This window comes from Megalops cyprinoides, chromosome 2 (assembly GCF_013368585.1).
Source record: "Megalops cyprinoides isolate fMegCyp1 chromosome 2, fMegCyp1.pri, whole genome shotgun sequence".
NCBI lineage: Eukaryota > Metazoa > Chordata > Actinopteri > Elopiformes > Megalopidae > Megalops > Megalops cyprinoides.
The window spans coordinates 26,432,998-26,451,895 of record NC_050584.1 but is presented as its reverse complement, the minus strand read 5'-3'; the positions used below and the strand labels follow the sequence as shown (position 1 = coordinate 26,451,895).

Below are 18,898 nucleotides of genomic sequence, written 5' to 3'. Positions count from 1 at the left end.
CACACAACTTGTGACTCTATGTTTAACCATCGTGAACTGCTGCTAAGGAAAGCAAAAACAGTAGTTTATGCATCCATCCACTTCTTATAGTTTTGGACTCATTTTTTTTTTACTGACAAGAATGTTTTCTTTGTTTTTTTAAAAAAAACCCTTGTACCAAACTAAGCATTTTAAAATAAAGAGTTTAATAAGCTAACATAGCTTTATGGTAACAGGTAGGGTCTAGAGTTGAATATCTACTCACATACATCTTATCTTTAATAAACAAGAAATGCATGCTCAGAACAAAACACATAAATAGGACTTAACTTTTTTTAACTAAGTACTTCCATCTACCGCATCATTTAATTTTATCAAATTTAACTGGGTCAGAGCTTTTTTTAATGAGTTTGATGTGCGATACCTCAGAGACTACAGCCGTAACAGTCGTATATTTTTAGTTACATGTGGCAACCAGGAAAACAAATCTGTTTATGACAAAAGAAAAATATACATGTTTTAAAACCTTTACTTCAAGACTACAGAGACTTCAATTTGCGCTTCAGACCAATTACAGTTGTTGTAAACCTCATAGGCTCATGAGCATTCCCTGTCATGTCATGTGAGACGAAGAGATGCTTCCTCTTGTCGGTTTTGTTTCTGACACAGATACTGATCCGCGGGCGAATCAAAGGAAGTACCCCACAGAGCAGCAGCACCTGCGTGTGTTCAAGCTGGTTCCTCACGGTGAGATCAGGATCAGCAGATCTATACAGCTGTGAAACACCATGTACGGGAGGAAATGGATCTCTATCACATATCCCAGTGAGTTGATCTCAAGCTGAGACGTGTGCTGACATGAGAGCACGCTACGGGAAGAGGTGTCTCTCATAAACCTAGAGCCCAGATGCTAAGACTTTAAGACAATCCACTAGGACTAGGTCTGTGTTTACCTACAGTGAAGTAGGACATAGTTTAATAGCCTGTGGAACTGATATTGTGGTATCCCTGGGGTTTGGCTACAGGCTGGAGTTGAAACCTACAGCTGGAGCGTTCATTGTAGTCATCAAGGCACAAGCTGTTGTGTCGACAGCCAGGATGTCAATGGTGTCAGTTTCTTTAGATGAGACCTGGACCCCACAGATCAGGATCCAAGACCTTAACCCTACATTAATCTGTTTAGCCTACTTCACATGATCTTTGCTGGTCTAAACACAAGGATATCATTTACATAATCTGCACACTCAGTAAGGCTCAACTGTGGTCAATGGGTGTGAATACATGTAGGGTTTCAATGTTTTTAGTACGAACAGACTTTTCACACAAATGTCTGATCTGGCCTGAGCTTATTACAAAGTTTGTCATGATATACTCCTAGACACAATGCTTGGTAATGAGTACATGATGTTGAAAACATGCATTTAAACAACAGCTCCACGTACAGTACCAGTCAAAGTTTGGACACACCTGAGTAAAATAAAGGGAAACTTGCATTCAAATACATTTTGATCTAAAGACTTATGCTTAAATGCTTAAAATGTGTTTCTTAGACAACTACAAATGGCAAAGTCAATACCTACATATCAATTTCTTTCCAAAAAGTTAATTTCAAGAAATATCTTTTGGCTATTTTGAAGAATATAAAATATAAGATACTTTGGATTTGTTTATAACACTTTTTGGTCACTGCATAATTCCATTTGTGTTGTTTCATAGTTTTGATGTCTTTACTGTTATTCTAAAATGTGTAAAATGGTAAAAATAAAGAAAAGTGTGTCCAAACTTTTGACTGGTACTGTATTTATGTTTAACAGCTGAGATTAATCACATGGGTGGCAGTTAATCATCAGATTAAAAAAAAAAAAACTTTTATACCTGTTCAGTTGAAAAAAAAAAAAAAATATATATATATATATACATTAACAGAGAAACATTTCAAAAAAAGAAAAGAAAAGCCACGCGTTCTCTTAGTAATTACATGTGGAAATTTGAGCGTCGTTAATTAAAAATTCCATTAGTTGTATAATAGTAATCAATTGTAAAAAGGGAGCTTCATTACTGGAACGGGAGCACAGGAGAAAGCTTTCATATCCACTAGGTAAGTCAAAGGCTGCAGTGGCACTGAAGAATAAGTGCATCTGTATGCAGACTGACTCACAGCTTTTGTATTATTGTATTATGCATTTATTTACTTAGTTTTTTAAATAGCATGTCAATATAAATATCTTGGAATGAAGAGCAAGGATTGCGTTTAGATGTCTGCTTGGAATCCTCTCTGTGCCCAATTCGGTTAGCTGACTCCCATTCGTAACAGGTAGAACTTAGAGGCTTAAACTAAGCAGGGGGTATTCAATTCTAAAAACATCTCCACACACAATAGTGCCAAACTTATTCTTATGTAAATGCAAAAAAAAAAAAAAAAGGTTAACAAAACAAACCCTGCTTACATTGAATTGGAATGAGAAGAAGACAGAGGAAAGAAAAAAAAAAAATAAAATATGGAGGTGGTGGAACTCTTCTTAGTGCATTCTGGGTCGGCTGATACCAAACAGACAGACAGACGGGGAGAACATGCAATATGTTCACCCAGTGCTGTCATAGCTTATGGAAATGCAATAAGCATTCAACTTTATAGCTCAGAAATGCCATTGTTTAATTTTAGAGTCAGATTGAATATCTTAATTATTAGTATTATCATTTTATTATCCTGCATCTTCCAGAAAGGATGTCTATGTGATATGTGCATTGCTGGTTATTAAGCAGTTGTATGACCAGCTTTCAGTCAACTTTTCTCCATTGATAGGTGTAATTAGCAAGGTGTTTCCGAGGCTGCAGACGCTTTGAGGCTGTGACGAAAAGGCTATTACAGCAGGAACAGCATTGTCAGCATCATGCCTTAGGCCACAGCGGACCTGAGACAAGTGCCAGTGTATCAGATGAGACGAACACAAAGGCTACTCAGAGACATGGGCATCTACCCGTGACTGGGACAGGAACAAAAAGGTGCAGCCAGGATGGCAGGCGCCCCCTGCCACACAAGAAACTAATGACACGATATTTCATTCTTCAGCAGTCTCTCAGGCCTGTCTGTTACCCTGCTGGCGTCCTTTTCATATGTATGGCTTTGCATCCCGCAGCAAGGGAATTAAATATATCACAATGGAAAAGAAACAACAAAATGCATGAACAATCAATATATATATATGATGACTTGTACAAAATGGTAACCTGTGTACGTCACTCTGGATAAAAGCATCTGCTAACTGAAAATAATGTAATATAATGAAAAATATTACATTATTGGCATTTAGCTGACAGTCTTTTCCAGAGTGACTTACATGTATTACATTTTTTTCTTTTTTTTTTTAACAATGTTATCCATTTATACAGCTGGACATTTACTGAGGCAATTGTAGGTTAAGTACCTTGCTCAAGGGTACAGCAGCACTCTCATGGGGAATTAAACCAGCAACCTTTTGGTTACAAGCACTGCTCTGCTCCTTAACCACTATGCTACACTGCCGCCCTAAGCTTATGATACAGAAGTCCTCCTATACCTCTGTGCGTTCCCCTGCGTGTTTCTGTTTGCTTCACTGTGCTGCAGTGTTGAGTACTAATTCAAGTGATTAAAGTTTTAAACATCTCCAGCCTCTACAGGAGTGGGTGCAATTGGACTGCTGAATGCAGGTGGCATGCGCATTACATGAGGGGAAACACTGGTGTCGGATGTCACACTTTGACTGTGCAAAGGGTGTTCATGGGAAAATGCCAGCAGGGGATCCTGGCTACTTAAGATCCAGTAAAGCTTTGCTTAAAGCTTTTGCTTTATTGCTTAAAAGTTTTGCTTTTTTTCAAACACACCCAATGAATGTCATGTTCCTTGTAGTTGATGCACTCCTCCTGCATTTGTGTGCGTGTGTGTGTGTGTGTGTGTGTTTGTATGTGTGTAGCCCAAGCCTTGTTCAACACAGTATTTGCATGTGAATCTTTCTTTTTGTCCAGAAAGGGTGCCCTCTGTCTGTGCCTTGAAACCGCATGGATGTGTTTGTATATATTGCAGTGACGCAGCTTAGCAATATGAGAACCACCTGACATTCCTTTATAAAATCCGTCCTTATTCCACCTCTGCCTGTGGGAGGCACAGAGGATTTCCAGACTATGGTATGAAAAGTTAAACAAGCTGCTACGGTGTTGTGTGAACTCCAGACGCGTTTGAACACTCGGATCCAATTTGAATACCAATGTCCCGGGTTCAACACAAAATTATTCTAAAGAAAAAGGTTGAGACGCACCATTTCCATTCATCAGGGTGCTCAGCAATGCGCTGCAGCATTAAATCTTTAACTGTGCATTTGGGTTGAGAATTCTGGAGCCCAGAAACAGGAATATCAGCAAACGTACATAAACACAAACCTAAGCGCACACATAAACACACACACAGGCATATGCACACATGCAGACAGACTGAAAGATGCGCATATTCAAAAACACAAATAAAGCCACTCACACACACACAGACACACGCACACACAGACACACACACACACACACACACACACACACACGCACACACACACACACACACACGCACACACACACATATATACACACAAAATTACTTCTCCATTGTCTAAACTGGATCTCAGGTAAGTCATGTTTTTCCAGTGTTGTTGTTATTGTATCTTTATATCTTCTCATCATTCAGTTTTAGAGTGGAATTGATGTTCATTCTTCTCTCAGACTCTGAGGCCTTTCAATAAAGGGAAGACTAGTTTGCCCTCCTCATAAACTTGATTTATTACTGCTCTGTTACCGTGGATATTGGAGAGTCTCTGAGCTCCACTCTGCAGCAAGGGCTTGCAGTCAAACAGTACTGTACATGTCCCAGACTATAAAACAATACAATACTTGCAGCACAGTGCACTGTGAGACCTTGGCACCCTATAATAATCACAGAACTCATTAATTTTGCATTTTCCTGCATTTAATATAACAAATGAAGCTGAGCGCAGATGAATTTCATCTTTAACTCTTTGTGGGTGGCAGTGTAGCATAGTGGTGAGGAGCACAACTCGCAACCAAAATGCTGCAGGTTCGATTCCGCACTGGGGTACTGCTACTGCACCCTCAGGCAAGGTACTTAACCCAGAACTGCTTTACTAAAATATCCAGCTGTAGAAACGGGTAGCATGTAAAAAGTTGTGACTCTGGATAAGAGCGTCTGCTAAATGCTAATAACGTAATGTAATGAAACTGACTCAGTGTGCGTGAGAGAGAGAGAGAGAGAGAGCAAGCATGTGAGCATATTTTGCCATTCACTCTCAGCTAATGAAAAAGAGTTAAGCTGAATCAGCCACTGCTACAAATGCACACAGTCTTGGCTCCCCATTATCTTGGCCACTGTAATGGTGGACAAACATTTCTCAAAACAACTCAGACAACAAAACGCGCCGCAGCTTCTGAAAAATCAATGCCTCCCAGCAGGCACTGTAAACACTTCCGATGACTTTTTACAAGCAGGCGGTCTCAACTTGTGATGATAGAGGGGTCAATAAGCGACTGATACACAGCTGAGAGACAGCAGGTTTGTGGTCAAAGTCTCTGCCTTTGAATATTGCACAAATAAAAATGCTGTCAATGGGTCTGCTCTCAGGAAAACCGTCATATTAACATTGTAGGAGCTTTCACAGCTATAGGGGGAAAAATTCAAAGCCATCAAAAAATGAACTTGTACACAAGAAATCCTTCGAAACCAGATACACAAAGAACAGAAGCAGCCTCAAAGATACATGTATCTTAACATTTTACACATATGCAATAAACTTCTTGGACAGTTTATCCTGGCAGGTGGTGATTGCAGGAGATGAATGATTTGGCCATTTACAGTCCGTCTTGAGATACTAGACATTTCCTATGACTGTATTTGGTTCAGTGCCCCTTACAAATTGTCACAGTTGGCATTCTCAAGAGAGAACTGGAAAAAATCTAAGAATACAAGCTCAACAAAGAATTAAGTCTAAAATAAATAAATAAATATAGATGTTCTATAAAACCAGCCATTGCTCCAATTTACAGAACATCAACACCAATTTAGTTGCTTTGTGCGGAGAATCAACATTCCAAATCCAATAGGTTTTATGCAAGCTATAGTATGTCCAGAAACAGTAAAGGCAAGCCGATAGACAGCTTGTCGCCTCCATCTCAGCTCTGAGGCGAGAGATTCTTATCATGTTGGAATCCCATTTAGGCTCAAGTAAGAGGATCAAGGTTAATATGTTTATAGTCAATCTGCACGTGATTAAAGAAATCTTAACTGCATCGATCTCTCTGTGGCAGCCTGAGAAGGATGCTGATGGTGGATGACAGAATAGCTGACGTTGTTCAATGCAAATGAGACCATGTCCTCTCTCTGGCACGGGGAGCTTTATCACTCTGTCTCCAGAGGTCTACACTACAGATATTACCCTGCCTTTAAAAAAGATCCGGCGCACTCTGGCTGCTTTCGAAAAGAAGCACTACGGTCCCAAGGGGACGCCCAGTCAAAGCTATGCAGTGATGGGTTATCTGTAGAGACACCAAGACACCATTTTAACTAAATGAACCAAATAACAAAATAAAATTCGAACTGTGTCAAACCGTGCCTTACAGCATGCTTAACTGTCAAAAATTGTACTGTGTTAAACTCAGGGAGCTGTGTCACTGATGTTATGATTAGGGCCTTCCTGAATCACTGAACGATTCACAAATTTTACACGACCATATCCCCCGTGATTTGGAAACATGTTTATTGCCAGTTCACATAAAGGCATTCTGTGATCAGAAATACAATTTCACCGACATTTCAAAATGGAATTATTGCCTCCACAGCAGCGTGACAGTTATGCATTGTTATTATTTATTTCCGTACATACAAATATTTGTCAGGTGGTCGCATTGTCTTGTTTAATAGAAACTGATGTGGCTCGCAGCTGGCAAATTACGAGCTGTGTAATCCTGGCTATTCATCAGCAGAGTTAAAAATAGAGTCCAGTATGCCTATGTTACGCGAGCCTACGTGCATATGTGTGTGGGTGTGTTAAATATTCACACTATCCATCTTTGTCCAAATGGCAATATGAAACAGTGGACATGGCAGTAAGTGAAACTGATTGGGACATTAACACTTGAGAAATATTTTCCAAAAGTAACCCAAGCAGAAATTCAATTTATAAAATGGAAATAATAATGCCACAAAAATGTACATGTACAGAAAGGTAGCCATGGCAGGGCAGATGGATTGCATCATTATGGATAATTTGTGCACCTTTCCTTAGTGAGTGTGCCAGCGTTCATCATCAACACGTATTACCATTGTTAATGCCCTTCCACTCCTAAACAAATTGTAACGAGCCACAGAATTCCTGGCAAACCTGGTGCATAATTTTACGTACAGTAATCCTTTAAAATTAATTTATGTCTGAAGCAGAGCAATAATCCCAAATGCTAAATAGAAATCAAATTATTTGAGCATGATTTGTATATAGGTGATTATGTTATTAGAGAGTTAATGTTTCATTGAAATTCATTACATTGGTTCATTTCAGTATGAAAACACAGACCCTGTTGCAGACAATAAATTAGCTCTAAATGGAATTAAACTGTTTATGCTCTGATGCATTGCAGGCATGGACACATAAACAAGGCAGCAATACCAGCAAAAGCATTTAAAGAGAAGGCACACTTTATCAGACTGAAGCAATATGAATTAAAAGGCCAGTCTTCTTTATGTTTAGTCTTCAGACATAGAGCTTTTAAAAGAAAGATACTATATATTTGTTTCTTACAAATACTAGTAATTCATACATAAAACATACATGAACTGTGGATATGAGTTGTTTTTTAATAATATGACAATTTTAATATCTAAATATCTTAATTTTAATATTTTTAATACAAACTGTGTCCTCCCATAATATTACACACCACCCAGGTTTTGATAGCTTAGTGAAATCACTTAAACATTCGTCTGTATTTGTTTGTTCCATGCCATCTATTTGAAGAGTAACAGATTCTTCACTTAGAGGCACTCCAGGAAAACAAAGACAAAACTCACAGGAAGACCATAAATCTTTTGCCTAAAAAGGACAAGCAGGAGACAGTCTTCCCCTGAGTGGTTCCCTTGATGCATTGCCCGGTGGAAGCAGTTACTTTCCGACACCCACTAGTGGCCTAATGCGGTACTACTGCTCACAGCTGAGGGAGCCGACCACTTCCTGAGTGAGTCAATGCAAGAGTGAGTGAGGGACAATACCATAGGTGCATTCCAATACTCTAGATATAAGTACGTAGTGGCTCCTCCTCGCATCTCTTCCTCAATCCCTCAGCAAAAAAGTATTGAGGATATGGGGAAGATATGTGAGGAAAAAGAGGTACTGAGATGGTACTCAATAGACACTGAGGGAAAGATGTGAGGTACTGAACACATTGAAAAAAATGGAATGTTCTTGTTAAATTAAACATCTTCAGGTCTGTATTATGTTAAGGAAAATCCCCTCCTCCAAGGAATCCCCTCCTTGTTCAGGACAGAATACCTGATCTCTCATGCATGAGAATGCATCTATGCATCCTCAGCTTGAGAATGCCATCTTGATGAAACAGCCACAAAGATGGCAACTACTTATTGATTTCCTTGATAAAGAGAATGCTAGGATGTGTGGAGTAGAGGAGAGCTTGTTTAGATTCAGCTTTTTTAGACTCCAGACCATGTCAGGAACTGCTTCCTAACATCACGAAGAATTAAAACAGCATCCACATCCATCCCCACTCAACCGCTTTTCTGAAAGGACTGAGCTTATAAGCATCAGCTACTTTTGCAGAAAACGCCAAGTGCTGTCATCTCATTTAATTTGCCTGTCCCCATGCTGACCACTTCACAGCAGTGTAGCAGACTTTTGAAGCATGGGAGCCTGTAATCATGTTGAAGAGCTTAATTTAAAAAAAAAAAATCAAAAACTTGACTAAGTGATTGCTAATACAGCCATTACACTTGCAACCACACAACATATTGCACGGGCCATATTTTTTATTTTGACAAAAACAAATCTAAGAGGGTCAATTTTATTTACTTGAAATTACTGCTGTTATTTGTTTGGTAACCTTTTTTTTCCTTTTTCTATTATACAGTGTTTAAAACTTTCATTGTTGGAAGTGGCAATCAATCAACTTATAAAACTAGTTTAAAAGGTTTTACGGCCTGAAGATAGGCCTTTGCTGGAAGATGAAAGGAACGATGAAACGCTTGCCATAAATCTATCTTTAATGTTGAGAAGGAGAGGACCAGGGGCTGCATCGACAAGCAGGGGAAATCCAGTTGGCTGTCAGCTCAAAAAACCGAGCGGGTAAACAAGATGTTGGAGAAAACACAGTTGCCCTTTCAACAAAGAGAGTTTTATTGACTTTTATTCAAATGAGTGACCTTTCAGATTGCGCTATTTTTTATGCTGAAAAAAGCAAAGTTTTAGACATTTCGCATACGTCACTGGGGTGTTATAAAATATTTTTAGATATTTTCTTTTTTTTTACTGGTGAAGATATTGAAAAGCAGTTTACCATTCTAAATGATTTTTAAATGTTTCGTCCACGTGAGATGTTCGAGCAGCAAAGTTATTTAAATTTCACCATTGAAAAGCTAGGTATGGCATCTGCCTCATTACAGGTTGGTGGGAAATACCCAATACCTACATGTAAGCAACACCAGGCCCTTTTTGGAATGTCCCAAACAAATAACCATGATGAACCTGTGGCCTGACCCCTTGAAAAAATTCACCACTGCACCTTCTGTCCTTGTTTGAACAGAATTCAGCCACAACTTCATACAGCCACACAACTCTGCTATTTTTCACTTTCTTCCTTATCATGTCCTGCACCTTCTATATTTTAATTTACCTGTCACATTACATCATCACAAATCCTCTGGAACAACTAATAATACCCCTCGTCATTGGTCTGCTCTGTCTGGGAAGCATATTCATCTTAAAGCTACAGGCATCGTGGATAATTCCAATTATAGGCATAATCACCACGATCAGTAAGGCCACAATATAACATCAGAGGGTTTTCCCTTTAACCATTGTGGAAAGAAATCAGTTCACATGAGAAATCTTCAACTGATTAAAATGCAGATTCAAGTAATACTAATACTACACCAATGCTATGCTGCAACTAATGTGGTAACAAGAATGTAACAGCACACCATTACAAATCAGCTGCATTGTAATCACAATGTTATACACTGGAAATAGATATAGGTAACATATAGGTAACAAGACTGTAACCACACAGTAACTATATACTGCTACAGTGTAACTACATTGCTGTGGTGCATTTTTTGGTTTTCCCCCACGTCATGTATGCCTCTTTTGGAATTTCAAATTGAACACTTTCATCTCACACCTCATTTTCCACTGGAGTCGGGAAGGAGCACAGGGAGTGGTATAGAGCAACTTAATATGGGGTGTTAGCAAAATCAAATTTAGCATATATAAAATTGTTTTTAGGCCTATGCTGTATTTCTGAAGGCTTCTAAAGTGACTTCTTTCATATTGATCTACTCAGCTTGCTTCTGTGAAAACTTGCATGCCTCCTCACATGATTTAAAACACAATTAGAGTCTGTAATGTTACATGTTGCCAAACATGGGAAAGTTATTTAAAGAGAAGGAAAGTGGTCTGTGGATGCAAGCCTTGTGTGGAGATATACTTGAGATCATACTTAAAAAAATACAATAATGTACACATACATGTGTTAGCATAAGCAGAAATAGCCACTCAATATATCAATGTGACACAAACTCAAATATAACAACTTTCCCCCAATTACCTCACACATTCTAAAGAGGTACTGTTTCAGATAACTGTCACCCATTGTGGTTTATTTTTGATAGTAAAGACATCATGGGCTGTCAGTGTTATCATACAATGTGAAACCGAAATCTTCTGAAATGGCAGAATAAAGCATGTGTGTGTATGTATGTATACTATATATAAAAGGTCACATAATTAACATACAGATTCCAAAATAAGTCATAATCTTTATAGAGGTATTAAAATACCACGGTTGGGAGGAACTGACCACATTTGATTTGAAACAGCGTTGCCCAATTTGACACATTATGGAATCCTAAGATCCATATATGCAGATTTAAGATTATGGTATTAGCAGTCTATTAGAATGACCCCAAGGTAATTAAGACTGGTTGGAATCATCACAGGAAAGCAGTTGGCCTTCTCATGCACTCACTGTTGATGTGCATAGTAAACTGCATAGTAATTCTTGGCACGGCGATTCTGGCATATGAAATAAAATATTGGAGTCTGGATGCTGACCCCAGCACTCCGCTTAATTGAGATTAAGGGGGAAAGTGTTAGGCTTGATATATCACAGAACAAGGGATAGCAGGTTTTTATTTTTTTTTTTTTCTTGTGAATAACCACTGCACAGCATGGTAAAAAAACAACAGATGATTTAATTGTAAGTGCAGACTCTTTGCTAAAGTGTCCTTCAAGGCATGCTGGAGATTTGTTTGAAGTTTCAGCCTTACCAATAGTGCTTGATGAATGAAAAAGAAAAAAAAAGGTAGAAGTTCATGTGCTGTGTTAATGATACCTTTTTAAGTACCAGTATGCTCACAATCCCAAAGTAATAATTCACAAAACAGGAAAAAGATTGTCCTGATGTCACAGGGAGCTCTTAAGAGTCACTCAAATGGAAAATCAAAAATATATTAAAACTTTAACACTGCACTTATTCAAATGTAACCCACACTTCTTTGGTATATTTCATATTGGCAGCTAATTCCTTTTATATCCATCTTTTCAGTCCAGTTGTAAATCAATACTTTGTTGCTGATCATTGCATAACATAAAAAAAAAAAAAAAAACGTATTTGAGTTAACCTTTACATTACATTATTGTCTTGCGATTGCGATTCACATGGGTTTCAATTTTTAAATATAATTTAATTTATACAGCTGGGTATTTACTGAGGCAATCCTGGACCAAGTATCTTACCCAAGGATACAGCAGCAGTGCCCCAGTAGGGAATCAAACCAGAAACCATGTGGTAAGGAGCCCTACTTCTTACCACTATGCTACACTGCCACCCCACAATACATACCATTCTTTCTTCATGAAGAAACAGTGAATCTCTTTTTACTTATGTCTATTATTACATTAGTAGTGTTAGTATCGTGATATTATTAGCATAACCATTAAGTTTATTCTTTACCAATAAAAAATGTATGCATTGTGCTTGATGACAGTCACCAGCTTTAAGCATGGGCATGCTTGTTTGGCACAATACCATGACCAGGGAAGTTCAGCCGGGAAAAGAACGTGGCTTCCCATAAGCTATTGCTTTTTTGCCCGCAGTGAGCCTGAACACATGCTATTTATTATTTTCCTTGTTTAGATATTGCATACACTGCTTTTTTCCTGTTTTCCCCTGATGTGTCATATAAATAAACAGACGTTGCTTTGCTTTCCATTCATTAATGCAAGAGGAACAAAGTCTTCCTAAAGAAGTGGAGGCAATCCTTTTATGATTCCCTTTCTTCTCTGCCACTGACACTTCAGTACGATGTTATTTTTGCATATTGCTATTTTTTTGTTTCTGTCACATACCCGGAATCAGGCACCTGAAGTTACCTTTTGGCAGAGGTGAGTGAGTCTATCTGGGGCTCCTCACCTTGACAAATAAGGCTTATTTTTAGTGGAGGGTGAAAAGTTCACATAGGTGAAAGGCTGTTTCTCAACTGGATGTCGCTGTGTCCCACTTAATCTGTGTTTGGACCACAGTGCTCTGGGATCAGGTACAGGGCTGTAGGTTGGTTCATATATTTACATAAAATTTCTGTACTCCATCATCAGACCCACTTTTGGCATCTCCAACCATAGCAAAGTTCCATCAAGTCAAGCGAGCTAGTTAGGTAAGTATTTGCGTAACCAATTGTTGTTAGCTAACAAAATTGACAGTAGCTGACTAGCTATCTGGCTGGCTTCTCTAGAGGAAATTAACACTGTACAGAGTTTCATAAGAGGCTAGCTAACCGGGTAATGATTTCCACACTCAAGATTTGGAATACAATGTTGGTGTGTATTAGTAAAGGGCACATCTTACTTTTAATGCAATTAACACAATATGCTTAATTTATACATGTGATCCCCAGAGTCACCAATTTACGGAAGAAACAGACCACAAAATGTCTTTGCGTCATTAGTCACTTATAAGAGCAGTTAGCGAAGTTGGTGGACTCAATAATCCTCTTTTAATGCATACAACTTTTTAAAAAGAGAAGGCACAAATAATACTCCAGTCCAAGGTCCTCTTCAATAGTCTTTATCTTCACACTGTAGAGACTTCACATCTGCACATATGGTACACAGTAAAGCCCCAACCCCTGCGGGTCCAGATTTGAACTCAAAGCATCTGGGACATGATTCGCTGCCTAACGGCCAATGAGCAGCCTTTGATGGCCAGTGTGTCTTTTTGGACAGGCCACTGCTTCCTTCAGCAGATGCTTCCTACACCAGATGCAAAGGGAGTACACAAACACAAGCTCAGGGCAAGGACTGTTGCTGCCCTAAGTAAAAAGTCACCCCAGATTAACTAAAATTGGAAAGAATAGAAAACAGTTGCTTACATGGCAGTTCTTTTTTTGCTTGTTTGCCTGGAAATATGCAAATATGCCACATTCCCCATCTGAGGAGCTCTTCTTGCCTTTTCAGTCTGATAGATTTATTATTTAAATAGCCGTCATCCACAGAATGCGGTGAATGTCAACACGACCCGCGCTATCCCAACACCCTGTTATAAAAGCAAGTGCCTGTGATGCGCCGAGAGATATGAAATTGATTCGAATTTTAGATTTTGAAGCCAGTACGGTTACCACACCACAAATCACATGGAGACAGTCATCCCTGCTAGGGCAGGGAAAAGGGCCTATTTACATTATTTACATTATTGTCATTTAGCAGGAGCTCTTATCCAGATTGACGTATATACAGTAGGTTACACTTTCATCCATTTACACAGCTTCATACTAACTGAGGGAATAGGGGTTAAGTACCTTGCCCAAGGATACAGCAGCAGTGCCCCAGCGTGGAATCAAACCTGCAATGTTTTGGTTACATCCTTGCACCTTACCCCTCATTCCACACTGAATGCCACACCTACATGAATAACAGGGGCAGCAAATGCACAAACACGCAGAGCACGGGACCAGAACCAGTCGGTAAAGCGCATCCCCGCTCCTCCTCCGACGGCGAAGACGACAGCGACCGCGGCCCCCGAGAGTCGCGTTTGACCTAGACCTCAGCTGCCCCGGCCACGGCCGCCCCCCTGACAGGGACTTGAAAGGAACGAAGTACCTGAGCCTTTCCCCAGTTAAGATCTGATCCCGGGGCGCCCTGCGGTACTTATATTTTTGTGGCGGCAGATTGCTGTGTTTAAGGTTTTCTCAGGCGGTTTCTGTAATTTCCTCTCCAAATTCCTTTAATGGAGTGGGGAATCAGTCAATTATTTCCCAGCACTGTTGCTGCCTGGATTTTTTTTTTTTTTAAAAGAGCTGGATGTGACAGACCCGCCTTGACTTCGGAAAGCCCCTGCAAACAGCAGAGCTGGCCAAGACTGATTGAGGTGACGCCGGGGCTCGTCAGCCTAAGCCCAAAGTGCCAGATTCCTACTTCTTGCTTAATGCCTCTTCAAATTCTGCAAAAATACCTTTTAAAATCCCCCTTAACCTCCTCCGTGCAGAGTGAACAGAGAATCGATGTTGTAAAAATGTCAGGCAATTCAAGAGTCTGTCTGGTTAGAGACCTTCCCGTCAATCATTCATGTCAGCCCCAATGATGTCAGCCATATTTAAATATTCTCCTTCTTATTATTAGAAACATGAAACCACAGCTACCGCTACTATTACTACTAATACTACGATAACCACAACTAATATTACTACTACTAATAATAATAATAATTACCTTTATTTATTGAATGCGTTTTATGAAGGGCATTCAAAGTGCTTCCCAACTAAGACAACCTGCATGTAATGAAGATGAGAAAGTTAAAATAGTCTAGGGGTTGTCTGTTTAACAAGTTTAACAAGACTCAGCTTATGACCTTTACCTTTGCTATGTCATCGATTCATAAGCCATTCACACTACTCAACAGGCCTGCCATGGTATCATAAGTTACATATAGGCTTGTTGGCACAAATCCAAATGAGTATTGGTTTTATCCTCTGAGCACAAAATGAGATTAAGTTTGAGTAAAACACACGCAGATGGACCCCAGTTTGTTTGCCCTTTGTGACTGCAGCCTGTTATCCAGTCCAAAGACGAGTTACAGTATGGAGGATAGTTACAAAATGTTTCTGTCTGTTTCTTTCACCCCTCCTCTCCCCATCTCATTACCTTCTTTCCTCTCTCTCTGTCTCTGTCTCTCTCTCTCTCTCTCTCTCTCTTTCTCTCTCTTACAGTCTCATAATGTCTCCTTTCTTCTTCTGCTTCTCTCCTTCCCTCCCTCTATCTCTATGTCATTTCTGTCCTACCTTTTACACATTATCTCCCTTTCTCACACTCTGCCTCCTTCCTTCCACCTCATTCTTCTTCTTCCTTCTCTCCATCCTTCCCTCTACCTCTATTTCCCTCACTTCCTGCCTCTTACTCATTTTCTCCCTCTCTTAAACTCTCACTTTGTCTCCTTTCCTCCTTTCTTTTCTTCTTCTACTTCTCTCCACCCTTCCTTCAGTTTGTTTCCCTCTTTTCCTGCCTCTCACACGCTCTCTCCCTTTCTCACACTCTCACTCTCTCCTTCCTTCTAACTCATTCTTCTTCTGCTTCTGTCTACCACTCCCTCTGTCTCTATTTCCCTCTTTTCCTGCCCTTCTCTCTCTCTTTCTCACTCATTTTCTCCCTCTTCTATACTCTCAGTCTCCTCCCTTCTATCTCGTTCTTCTTCTGCTTCTCCCCATCTCTCTCTCTATCTGTTTTCCTCCTTTCCTGCCCCCCCCCCTTTTCTTTCTCTCAGTGGACATTCCTCACTCCTGCCAATACCAGCAGCTGCTCAGTTTAGACACTGACATGGCAGCGTCAGGAGTGGTGCTATCAGGGACACAGTTCTGTCCTAGCCTGACTGGGCTCCAGTGCACAGTCAGTTTAGCTGGAATCCTCTAGCCTGCAATTACGTGCGCTTGTCCCCTAACTCCCCACCGAGCAGGCAGACGCTGATGGTGTACAGTGTATGACAGGACATGCCAGGTAACAGCTTCCCGCACAGCGAGTGGCGGGTCCCAGGAAAACAACATCCCAAACGTGCTGGTTCCCTGACTCAATGGCACCGGCATACTTTACATGAGTCCTTAATAATTTATACAGCCATAAACCCCCCACCCCCTGGGTTCAAGACTACCACTGTTAACAATCCATCATTGTGTAAGGTATGCTACAGATCTGTTTCAAATAAATAAATTAATACAAATGATGGTTAATACAAATGATGGTTTTCTACAGGGGAAATCCCGCAGAGCCTTACCTTGCCCACATACTGCGGGTCAGACCCCATGTATTCCTCCAGAACAAAGAACTGGTTCCAGACCCAGCCCCGCTTGACCCGCTGGAACCCCGTGGCTCCATTCCGCCTCAGGCCCGCAAGGTTCCGGGGGGGCTCCTTTCCCAGCCTGCCTTGGGGCGGGGAGTGGAGGGGCGAAAGGAGGCCTTTGTCCATGAGAAACCAAAGGAGCAGCAGCAAGCAGTTCCTTGTCAGCATTGGCAAACTGTATAGGGTCCAAACCAAACTCCAGAAAGGGGGTCTGGGTAAAGGACCACGAGATGACTGTGACCACTCTTCAACCACTCATACAGAGCATGACCTGGTAGAGAAGAGAAGGAGAGAAAAAGAAAAACAACAAAAGAAAGCATGAGATACGAACCTTGAGGTTTCTTTTTGCCTTCACTACAATAATCTGCATAAGCAAGGTCAACAAAATCTTAGCAGAGACATCTGGGTATGAATAAATAAATATTCCAACATACAAACACAAATGCAGATTTATAAGAAACATGATATAATATGTTACACAGAGTACCACTGAACATAAACCAATAATAACCCCTCATCATTCATGTGATAAATTCATTTTTACACAAGATGCAAATGTTTGTCTCCTTTTTTCAAATGATATGAGAGAAGACAGGTTATTAGGGCTGGATAAGCATCGATATCTACCCTTTCTAGATAGCCTGCCACACTATAATTTTTTTATTTTCTTCCTTGTTGTCATATTTTTCTTAATTTCCATGCTGCAATACAAAATTAAAAAATGTTCCAGTCCCCCAATTTATGTGTACCACCATTAATCTCTCCTCATATTCTGCCAACTGCCACATCTGCTCATTCGAACGGACTGCAAGTCACTTTCTGCCTGTTGCAGAGAATAACTGATGGCCTTTTCAGTTGAGAATCCTAACCAAAAGGTTAATGTTAATATTCATAATATAGCAATATAACCACAACAGTCTGCCAAAGAAAAAAAGAAAAGCCGGGTTAAACTTAACAATTTGGGCCAACTCACACAAAGTCGACAAGCACTTTTCTGAAGGAAACCTTCCCTTCCTAAATTCTTCTGTGTAACTTTTTTGTAATACATATATATTTGTTTTAGTAGTACAATAATGAAGTTACAATGTACATAAAGGGCACTAAAAAAAGAAAGCAAATCCTGCATTAGCAAACTATAACAGCTGCATTACGTATCCATAGCAACACTGTCTGTGATACATGACACACCTCATGATGTAATAACATACGTTACGTTGAAAGGCATGTGACATCCAAAACCCCAAAACAGTGTCTTACATGTTGCAAACATGCATACCATTTTATAATTGTTGTGTTGCCAAAATCAGACTTCCTGATTAGTAAGACATTGTGGGTATCAACAAAGTCTACAATGCTTCATGGAAGCTGGAGGTAAATTGATCCTCAGTAAGAGCTCATCCTGCTCTGTGACGACCCTGCCGATTTGCTTTGTAACCGTGACTTGGAGACGTATGTCTGCAATATGGGCAATGATGACAAAACTCAATGAGCCTCAGTCCAACACAGTGTACAACATCACTGAAAGGCAGCCATGTCCCAAAGAGCCCTTATTTTGGAAGATTGATCCAGATGAAGAGGCTGTTATCTACCAAGATTACACCATTCATCCTCTGCACATGGAAAGGAAAAAAAAAGAAAACACAGCGGCTGTGGCTCTTTACCAAATGCAGCACGTACACGATGACACACTGGGAGATAGGGGAAAAACAATTACACCTACTTCATTTGACTGACTTGTACAATAACAGTGCAAATGGAAAGCGTGAGGAAAGGGTGAACATTTTGCCTGCAGGGGAGAGTGTAAAGGCTTATCCCCAGGCATGCCATGCCTAATTTGGGCCAAATCAGCAACATCTCTTTAGCCTGCAGAATCAGGCTAACCTTTGTAAGATGAACGTGTACCATAAGCTGAAGGACTATCATTTTAAGGCCGGTGTTACTCAAAGCAACTTGCACACAACTAAAGCTACACACACTAGTTGCATGTGATGTCATTACATGCAACTTTACTGTTGTATGAAGCAATTCACTAGCAATTCAAATGTGATTTAATTCGCAATGTCCAATCACATCTCTCACACATTTTTAATATAATTTACTGCTATCACTTTCAGAAATGAAACTGACGTGGAAGAAAAGTTTGTTTCAATATATTTTGCCATACTGAACTAGGTTATGGTCATTTCAAACTCCAAACTATCTAGTGAGCTTACCAAAACTATATCAGATACAACAAAACCGGTGGTTTCTTTATTAGCTAGCTTGCTAATACAATTTATCACAGCTG

General features: G+C 39.9%; 1 protein-coding gene across 1 annotated transcript in view; it reads right to left on the bottom strand.

Annotated features, from left to right (window-relative positions):
- LOC118770637 (cadherin-12-like) overlaps positions 1–16,876 on the bottom strand; it is a 71,859-nt gene extending 54,983 nt beyond the window's left edge. The window contains exon 1 of the mRNA XM_036518402.1: positions 16,546–16,876. Within this exon, the coding sequence (XP_036374295.1) occupies positions 16,546–16,779 (234 nt within the window). The 5' untranslated portion in view covers positions 16,780–16,876. The remainder of the gene's footprint in view (positions 1–16,545) is intronic.
- Positions 16,877–18,898: the final 2,022 nt, after the last annotated feature.